Here is a 10,131-nt window from a genome sequence, read left to right as displayed (position 1 = left end):
AAGAGAAGACTGATTCAAAAACTAATCGAATATGTTTGACATTGTGAAAGATATTCTGTGCCGTCCTACAGCTATTTTTAAAATGTTGCGCTGCCTGCCCTGTACACCTAGTGCCGAATAGCAGTTGAGACAGAAATAAATCACTTTGCGGTTATTAATTAACACATCAAAGGGAGCGCTTGGTTTAATGCTGAGAATCTTACTGCTAATGCAAACACAGCAGAATCATTGTCATGTGAGACTGAGATCATACAGGGATCTAAATCACACTCACAAAACGATTCATCATGCAGCCCTAATTACCAGTACCTCTAAAGCTCACATCACATTATCACATCATATCTTGTTTGTTTCATCCATAAACAAAAATCGACATATATCTGACTATTTCTTGGTCACGAGGTCATATGTTTTTCCCAAAATGTCAAAATATTCCTTTAAGTTCTATAACACACAGTCAACAGGGCTAGTTTCTATTTCTTGTATTTCAATTATGAAGTATTATGAATTGTCCTCAGGATGGAACATAAAGAATAGTCCTTATCATCATAATCCTAATCATCTTCACTGGTTAAAGGTAGGGGAGGCGATTCCTTTTCATAAACATTTTTTGTTACATACCTTGAAATTCTCTTTTCATCCCGATGGCAATGAATACATTAAATGCACAACATAGAGAAACAAATCTATCGTCTCTGGCAGCAGCAGGGCTGAAAAAAGCCTGACTAAAATTTTACTTGGCATGAGCAAACCACTGAATGGGCTACCTGCCTGTCAACCTACAGTACTTCCTAGTGCATTGAGTGCACTTGGCCTGTGCAAAAAGAAGTTGAATGCTGCAAGAAGTAAAACCAGAGCTAACATTTGCATGGCTTCTGAACGATGGCGACAACTGAGAACAAATGGGGCTGAAAAGTGGTGCCATGCTGGCCATGTTTCTGCTGGACAGGTAATTATCATCTTGGTTTTGTTGGGGGTGGGGGGTTGTTATTTTCCTGAAATCTGTAAGTAGTAGTCAGGCAGTACACGTTGCAGTGTTTTGGAGGACTGGCTTTGGAGAGAAGTTGGAACGAAAGGGTGGGATTTCTTCTGTTTGCTGCTTTGAAAATCAAGCTTCCTCTTGCTGGTTTTTCCAGGATCGCCAACCCTACCTTTAACATGATATATTGATCTAATTATATTGTTTAATAACTGCTTTTAGACTAGACTGCTTTTTCGAGTCAGCTGATTATAAAAAACAAAATCACAAGCATAAGGCTTTGTGAAGCCAGAAGAGAAAAAAAAAATCAAAATTTCACACTAAACTGATGTTCAGTAGTGTTAGTAGTAAGAGTTAAGACTTTTGAGTCAAGAGTTTTGTGTCATTATTAACAGCAATCTACTATCAGGCAACATCCCCTCTCACTGACAAAAGCGAGTCATGGCTTAAACTTGAAATCAGAAGAAATGTAGCGGCAATAGGTTTTCCACCAAATTACACGACATACTCCTGTGTGGCTGACATTCACGTGATTGTCAAGTCCAGCCGATGAACTGTTTTTGCAGTGATTTCAGAGGGCAAAAGCACCGCCAAATGCTATCTACGAACCAGGCAAGCAGACCAAAACAACACAAGGTCATATTTTCCCCAGAGAATCATGTACATCTAGGCCTCATCAGGTCTAGAGTGGAGGTGAGTGGTATGGTGTCACGTAGTGGGGTGCAAGGCTAACCTGTTCTTATTGTGAAATGAAACTTATGGTGTCCCACAGTAGTAGAAAGGAAGGCAAACTCACTGTTACCTTTGCCCCTTAAGTGGCCTTATACTTGCAAATTGATACTGACAATCTAAAAGTGTTTGGTGATACTGAAATTGTAGTTCCTGCACCCAAGACATCACATCAGTTGTAACACTCTCACTACCTGGTCATTACTGTGATGAGGTAATTAATCCAGTGTGTCATAGCACATTCACTGACACAACGTTGTGTAATACATCTTAAACAGCTAGCAGGCCATCTAGCCTAAATACAATCTTCTGCTTAATCCAGGGACAAAGTTTGAGTATTGCTGATTCTCTGCTCCATGTTTTAGCCTTTATCTTTATGCCTAAATCACACATAACAGGACACAGAGAACAAGAATGACAAGAAGAAGGCACGACAGCTACACTTCACATCACAAAGCACCCACAACAGCTACATGCATCTCACTGAGAAAGATAGATAAAGTATAGCAAGTGTTTATAGAAAGAGTTTACAAACTAGTCTCTGTGACAGGAGCCGTGATTGGTTGATCAACCTGACTCCCTTCTTCCTCCTCCTGTGTGCGTCTACTCTTCCTCCTGCTCCTCCTCATCCTCTCTTTGCTGTTCTGCTCAATCTCAGTTCTCTCTTCTCTAGCAGATGGTGTTGATGTGGTGGTGCTGGTGGGGGTGGAGGTAGAGGTGCATGAAGGGCGGGAACTTCTAGAAGGTCTAGATGGTTCTGACAAGGAAGTGTTCCTGGTAGTGCTGAGGTTGCAGCTCTCTTCATCCTCAGTGGGTAGTGTTTTCCCCTCTAACTTTGTTTCAGCCTGCTTGGGAATGGTTTGATCCAAAGGGTTGGCTACCTGCTTACTGACAGACCTTGTTTTAAAATTTTTTAGGACCACTGCAGTTTTTTTCCTCCTTGTATCATGTGTGCTACTTCTACCCTGAGTTTTCACTAAACTGTATCGGTGGTCAGTGCTGGCTCTGCCTTCAGCAAGCTGTTTATTACCCCTGAAGGTTTTAATGCTTCTATCACTAACCACAGATTTGGTTCTAACTTGCTTCTGCTCCTGGGAACAAGAGGGGTTTTTAATAACTTTCATTATTGGGATTCGAGATTTTGGAAATAAATTGTCAAAAGAGTCTAATCGTTCTCCATGTATAAGCACCGCATGTTTACTAACCTGGAATTTATCAACATTTTCTTGTGCCTTGTCTCTCACTATTGATTGACTATGATTGCATAGCTTGTGGCTGGGCACTCTCACTGGTATCCTGGACTTGCATATCTGTCTTTTGACCTCTTTGGCTCCTGTGTTTGTTATTGCTATATTAGTACAATCCTTGCCTTCCCTGCTGGTCTTCTCTAGCTGATTGAAGGATGCTTCTATCCTTCTGACCTCCTGTAGTCCAGAGGACAACAAGTTAAGCACAGCACTGCCAGCCTGAATTGCATCTGAATTGATGGGGATGTTGCTACTTATATTGCTCATTTGTCGTGAAGGTGCAGAAGAATGATCTGTGCTTTGGTAATAAGTGTTCTGCTTCTCTGAGGTCCAGTCTACATGGTCTTGCTGTTCAGATGTACCTGAAGGAATTCTGTGATGACAATCTGTGATGCCTGATGGTCTGTTATTCAAATCTGTCATACCTTGTGAAATAAAATGATGATAATCTGTATAGTGTGGGGTGACAGAACTACTACCTACAATTGTTCCGGAGACTATGTCATTAAAACAATGAAAGGTTCTACAATTAGAACTGATAGTTGAAGCCTCAGATGTTTGATCTGATGACAACTTAAATCCTGTTCTAAATGTGGAAAGTTTATGCTGAATGCTGGAGGTTGAATCGCTGCATGTGCTGTACCTGCCAGCCAGATTTGATGTTTCTAGCTGGACAGTAGTAGTCTCTGTGGAGACTTGAGGGATCGTTAAAGTATCTTTGGGATCCTGAATATTAAACTGATCCCTGTGTTGTGAAGAGGCATCTACCTTTGAATCTCTGACCCTGTACCTGCCCGCTGAGTAGTAATGCTCACCGATCTGAAAAAACTGGAGCCTCTCCTCCACCATGTCCCTCTTGCTCATGTCAATCGCACCACTGCGTGTCATCTCAAACATCTTCCCTTCATGGAAGGGGAATGGGTTTGGCTCGCTCGTTGGCGTGCTATCATCCGTTGGTGTTCGGGCTGGGGTAGTGTCTGGCGTTGTGGCCTGAGACTGCTCATCGACTGCCAATCCAAAGGGTTTAGGCTCACCATTGCTTCTCTGTGTCCCTCCTGTGTCAACGACTTCTTCTTCTCCACCTTTACTAGGCCAGGGATCAAACTCCAGCCCTTTAGTGGCAACAGTCTTAAAAGTAGAGTTAAACTCTTCTTCTAATTTATAACTAAAGTAAGTGTCTGAAAATCTCTCTTTATCTGAGGGTTTTTGTTCCTGACTTTTAACTTCATCTTTACTAACACCATCAGATTTTCCACCATTTGAGAGGGTATCTTTTTTATAAGTGTCTTTTTGACATTCCTCTGAGGTTTTCTCCTCTTCTATAACTTCGAGTTTGGTCTGTGGAAAAGAGCGGTCAGTGGACCTAAACATGTCTGTTGCCCAGACATCTCTCCGGCTGTCTGGAAGACCAAACAGCCGTAAATCTGCCTGCTCACACAGGCCATCATCTTCATCCTGAAGTTCATATCCATCTAGGGAATCTATTTCTGTTGCATCTGTGTCATGGGAAAATTCAGCTGTTGTGGCTAATGAACAATCTGTTATTGATTGGTCATTTCCATTTTGTTCATACTCATTGTCCTCTCCTTTGCCATTAGAAGCTTTAGAACCACTGGAACCATTGGTCCCACCATGTGGCTCTTTGTTGTTTCCATTTTTGTCATGTTTTTTGGATTTAGTTGCCTTTTCTTTCTCTTTATTCCTTTCTTCCTCTTCTTTCTTCCTTTGTTCCTCTTCAGGAACTTTGAAAGTAAATTTTTTACAAGGAATTGGTTGGAAGATTGACTCATCTTCCTCCTCTTCTTCTGCCTCCTCGGCATTTAGTTGACTGTCATCTGCACCTGCATTTACCGGGGATGGAGGCTGGATACGTATAATTGGCTCGATCAGCAGATGCTTGTCTTGTTCTTCCTGTAAGTTCACTTCCATCATTTCTGTCTCAGTCTCTGAAGAGGCACAGGAACCTTTTCTCTCTGGGTCTGAAATTTCTGAAGCCGAGTCCAGAGGAGGAGGAGGAGGGAACTCAATATATGCAATACCTTTGTCTTTTGAGACCTCCTGCTGCTCCTCCCTTATTATTTCATCAAGCCTGCCACTGACTGTTGTTTCTTGCTGGTTGAAACCATTTGTTAATTCTTGCTGATTATCATTTATTTCTGTTTCTTGCTTATTAGCATTAACAATGTCTATTTGGGTGACAGGAATACTAGTTTTGCTTTCTGTCAGTACCTCTTTAAAAGTAAAAACCACATTGCCTTGGTCATCTTCCTCTGATTCCTCAGATACTTCCATGATGGGACTGGGTTTCCCTGGCATGAATCCCATAAAGCCATCAGGGGTCCTAGAGGTCAGGTCATAGCTGACCTCCTCAGAGCTGGGTGTCTCGGGTGTAAGGGGGCTTTTCCCTGAGCTGTCTATGAAGGAGACCTGTTCTAGAGTGTCATCATCAGGGCTAATGGGGCTAAGTGCTGAGTTTGATTTCTGTTTGACTGTGTACAGTGCTCCTTTGGCTTCCCTCTCTGCCTGCCTGCCCAACTGGACACCAACGTAAACAGGTAATGTTTTGATGCCTTTGAAGTTATCTTTGGTTGTTGCAGTAGTTGGAGGGGTTATGACTTTCTCCAGAATTTCTCTAGGGCTGGGAAGATTATTGGAATTTGAGTCTTTGGGTGCATTATCTAGAATTTCAAAAGTTAGATTTTCATCAGTTTTTGTTGGGCTTGTCTGTATTTTGGTCTTTGATAATGCAGGTATCTGTGAGGGTTTAGTTGCTGGCACTTTCTTTGTGAGGTCATTATCTAAAGTAGAAGACAATGTTCTTACAGGAATTTGAGATTCTATCTTTTTTCTGAGGTTTTTGTTTAGCGGTTCCTCACTATCTTTATTGCATATCTCAGCTATTACTTTTTTGGAAGCAAACTCACTTTTTGTAACTTGTTGGTGTTTTTTAGCATCACTATCTTTCTGCTGTAGTCTAGTAGTATCATGACCAATAGGTGTCTGAACCTTCTGACCCTTGCTTTCCTTAATTTCCTGAGGAACACTAGGATGGATAACTTTCCCTTTAGTAGATGCTTTGTCAGTCTCAGTTTCACTTCCAGCCTCTGGGCTGGTTTTGTTTGGTGGCATGTCTCCTGTATGTTTTGGGATTTTAGATATCGGTATCAAAGCAGGCTTACTGCTGTCTTTGGCAGCACATTTGTCCTTCTCAACATCATTTTTTGGACTTCCTTCTACTGATGTTTCAGATGCCTTTGGTGCTTTTCCTCCTGCAAAAAACTGATAAACTGGAAGTTTGCTTTCCTGTAGTTTCTTTATTGAAGGTTTTGGCTGCACTGGAGGAGGAGTTTTGGTAGGACTTGACTGATTTTGTTTCTGAGCCTCCAATTCAAACTTCATTCTCACAGCACTGACTTTGGATGTTGATTTTACATGCGTGGGAGAAGAAGGTTCAGACTCACTGGTCTTAGTTTGTTTAATTTTACTCTCACTGATTTGAGAGTGTGTGCTTTTCTGGGGACTGCTTGGTAAGCTAGAGCTTTTCTTTTCAGTTGCTGTGGTAGTGCCAAACATTTTACTGACTGAAGGCTCCCTGAGTTTGCTTGTACTGATCCCTTCTTCTCCCACCTTAGGTTTATGCTGTGTTTTCTCGGGGCTACTGCAGGCTGAGCTAGGCCAGGACCTGGGTTCTTTTGGGTCTCGTTTCACAGGCTTTTTCTCAGGGGACTGCAGCTCATCATTAAGCTTCTCTGTTTTGTCACGGAAGAACTGTGATACCTCACTGAGCTTTTCTTCTGCTTCTTTTACTGTTTGGTCTACCCTATCCTCATAAAGCAGCTTATCCCTGCTCCTGTCATGTTTATCCTCTGTAAATCGCATCCAAACTGCATGCTTGGGGCTGCCCTGTTCTGTGGAGTAATGGAGCACTGTCACCTTATCAAACTGAGATGGTTCATCCCTGTGCAAGAATTTGCCAGATTTAGGAGACCCATCTTTTGATGACTTTGAAACAAATTCTCGTTTTGGGCTTCCCTTCTGCTGACTCATGCTCTCAGTGCTGCAGCTACCACCCTCCTCAGAAACTAGGCGGTGCTTCTTTTCAGTCACCATTGCTGAATCTTCTGTGTCAGAGTGAGACACTGATGATATATCAAGTTTCTCTGACAGTAGCATTTTCTCAGCAAACCTATATGACTCGCCTCTGATCTCTGACAGTTCATCATCACAGTATTCTATGGAGTGCTGGCTCAATAGTTTCAAGGCTTTATACGAATCATCTGCTATTAGCTGGGCTGAGCTTGGGCGACTGTCCTCCTCCTGTGACACTGGGGTGTTAACGCGAGATGTCTCCAGGTAGGAGGGCAGGGATTCTTCAACAGTAAGCTCTTCTTCTTCCTGTTGGGCCTCGTCGTAATCAGTAAGTTCTTTAATTCCACGGTCCCCTTTGTAGACATAAAGCTCAGGGTGTTTTTTGGTTTCCCTGATGATGACCTCGGTTGGCTCTGCTGTGCTGTGGCCCTTTTCAATGTGAACCTCGATTATCCTTTCAACTTTGGGTTTGGATTTAATGTCTCTGTCTAGAAATCTCGGAGTCAGCTCATCACCTTTGATAGAATCTGGGCTAGCCGTGTGTTCAAAAAGGCCTGCCAGTTCTTTAGATGGGTCCCTACCTGTTTGAAAAGCTTTCATGATGTCTCTGACTGACATAGCTTCCTCTATCATCTCTGTGCCATCAGTCAGTTGGGGCTTGTGATAGAGCATTCTAGTAGTAGTAGTAATGTGAGTTTCCTCTTTAAGACACATGCTTTTATTCATAATAGAGTCCTCTTCTGGTATTTTCATTTGCAAGGCCTTGGTGGAGCTCCCTGAAACTGCATCTGGCTCTATAGAAGGAAGAGCAGATGCCGCCTCTTCCACGACTAGAGGCTCACAAGGATCATCAGGCTGCTCAAAACTCCTAATGTGGACTACGTCAGTCCTGGTCTCAGTTACACAGGGAGGGATGGGTGAATCTGTAAACAAGGGCTTAGGTCCTGTACTCTCTGCACTCTGAGGAGCAGAGGGTGTCTTTTCACTCCTTGTCTCAAACCCACTGTCTGACAGAGGACTCTTATCCTGCTCATGAGACAGGTCCTCGGGTGATTCCAAAATAGTATCTGTCCCCTGATATGACTCAGCAAGTTTGCTTAGGTCCTTCTCTGAGGGAGATCTGAGCATGCCTGAGACTGGTGGGGGCATTTTGAGTTTGTTCTCTTGTATGGACATAGATGGTTTGAGAACACGTTTCTGTTTTTCATCCCCTTCCCATTTTACCTCTTCTTCCTCAAACCTACATTTCAACTCTGTCATTTTGGAGAGAGAGCTAGCACCAATGTCATTGGTTAAAAAATCTAGTACTTTAGCCAACTCTAGGTCTTTGCTTGTCATGGATTGGTGTTTTAGAAGAAGTATGTTTTCATCAAAAGTAGGGTAATAATCTGAGAGGGCATATCTTTGTGCCTCCTCAATCTCATCTTTAGAAAATTCCTCCCATTCATCTTCTGAGGTTCTCTCTCTAGCTACAATGGCCTTACCTTCACTCATGACATCTTTCTGTAATATCTCACTTACTTTAACCAAATCTTCTTTCACTTTCTCAACTAGAGTAAATGGCTCCTCATCCTCTAACTTAGTCTCTTTAGGTGTGCCAGTATGTGATGTTTGTACAGTTTTAGCTGCTGTTTGTGTGTCAGTCCGTAAAATAGCTGTCATTCTAATCAGATCCTCTTTCATGTCTGCTACATCTTTCAGTATTTCCTGGTTGGAAGCTGCAGTTGGATGGATGATGGGCGGTGTGATAAACGGAGGGGATTTCAATTGGGACTTTATTTTTGATGCAGTGATACAGGAAGACAAAGAGGAAGAAGATGAGGTTGAGACACGAGGAGAATCAGGCAGTGCCATTTTAAAAGACCCTGGCCCTGGTTTGAGGGGGGTCTCTGGAATGACGTTGACCAGTGAATACACAGGCACAGTCATCGTATTAGTTGAAACTGCTGAGCTGGAGGAGGCAGCTCCAGATCTCAGAGAACCATAGGCAGAGCTTGCTGTTGCAGATCTATGTGTGGAGGACAGTGATTTAAGTGTGTCAAAGCTCGAGACGGCGTACGAGTCTATAGCTTCATTTATGGCTGCACTGACACTGGAAGTTGCTGCCTGTGTGGTGGCCTGGATCCTCTCCTGAAGACTGATACTTCTTTCTGAGAGGAGGCGAGGAGAAGGAGAGGATGGTGTAGAGGAGGAGGATGAATATTTAACAGGCAAGACTGATCCATTCATCATAGACAGTTCTGAGGAAGGAATGGTTGTCTGCCCAGTTGAGGAAAGAGACGAGAGGGATGCCCTCCCTCCCCGGGATGAGAGAGTTGAGTCTACAGAGGTTTTCAAAGAGGACAGGCTGGAGATGCTTTTAACCGAAGGAAGGTTAGATGCTCCAGTATCTGTCTCAACCGTGGGCACAAGTGCAGTTTTAAAGGACAGATTAGCATTATACATATTGTAAGGTGTCTTTGGTGATGCTGGAGCAGTAATAGGAACTGATGACCTTTCTGGCACAGAACCATTGGGTACTGAATGAAGTGGGGAAGTCCTTGATGTGTATGCTGACGCAAGGCTTTTGATAGATGCTGGATCAGTGGCAGGTTTACACGGGCTTCCAGAGGACATAAGGCTGGCAGACCCTTGGACAGCGTACTGGCCCTGTTGAACTACAGTTTTAATGGGTGAAGTCCTATACGACCTGATGGGGGATGATGACACCATGTCACTGGCTGATTTCACTGAGGATGACAGGGTTGGTGCTGGTGGTGGAACTCCTAGGGTGACTCTTATAGGTGCAGAACATGCAGGTGATGGGGAAGAGAGGGGCCATGTAGATTTCAATGGAGAAGCAGCTGGTGAGCCTGCCGGTGAATCGGTAGAGGCGAGGGAACCCCCCAGTCCAATGGGCCTTGTTTGGCCAGGGACGGTAAGAGGAGCAGTCGACCATGGTGGGTAAGTTCTGGTTGGAAAGACAGGTTTGTGAGAGTAACCAGCAGGCAGTGTTCTTGCTGCTGCACTTCGCTCAACTGTTGTTTCTGCAGATGAATTTGTAAAAAAAAAAAAAAAAAAAAAAAAAAAAAAACAAGGAGGGAAGGA

The 10,131-nt window shown here is 43.3% G+C and overlaps 1 protein-coding gene across 25 annotated transcripts in view; it reads right to left on the bottom strand.

The window, feature by feature from the left end:
• The window catches only part of ank3b (ankyrin 3b), a 128,474-nt gene that overhangs the window by 18,512 nt on the left and 99,831 nt on the right, over positions 1 to 10,131 (bottom strand). For 13 of the 25 annotated variants that reach the window (XM_020616519.1, XM_020616517.1, XM_020616513.1 and 10 more), the window contains one exon: positions 2,244 to 10,070. The exons of 3 other annotated variants lie outside the window; for them this stretch is intronic. In XM_020616519.1, coding sequence (XP_020472175.1) covers positions 2,244 to 10,070 — 7,827 coding nt within the window. The remainder of the gene's footprint in view (positions 1 to 2,243; positions 10,071 to 10,131) is intronic. 9 more of the 25 variants (XM_020616533.1, XM_020616524.1, XM_020616531.1 and 6 more) reach the window with 2 other exon arrangements.

This window comes from Monopterus albus, unplaced genomic scaffold (assembly GCF_001952655.1).
Source record: "Monopterus albus unplaced genomic scaffold, M_albus_1.0 scaffold175.1, whole genome shotgun sequence".
Taxonomy (NCBI): Eukaryota; Metazoa; Chordata; class Actinopteri; order Synbranchiformes; family Synbranchidae; genus Monopterus; species Monopterus albus.
The sequence above is the reverse complement of the archived record's forward strand: the minus strand, read 5'-3'. Positions and strand labels throughout refer to the sequence as shown.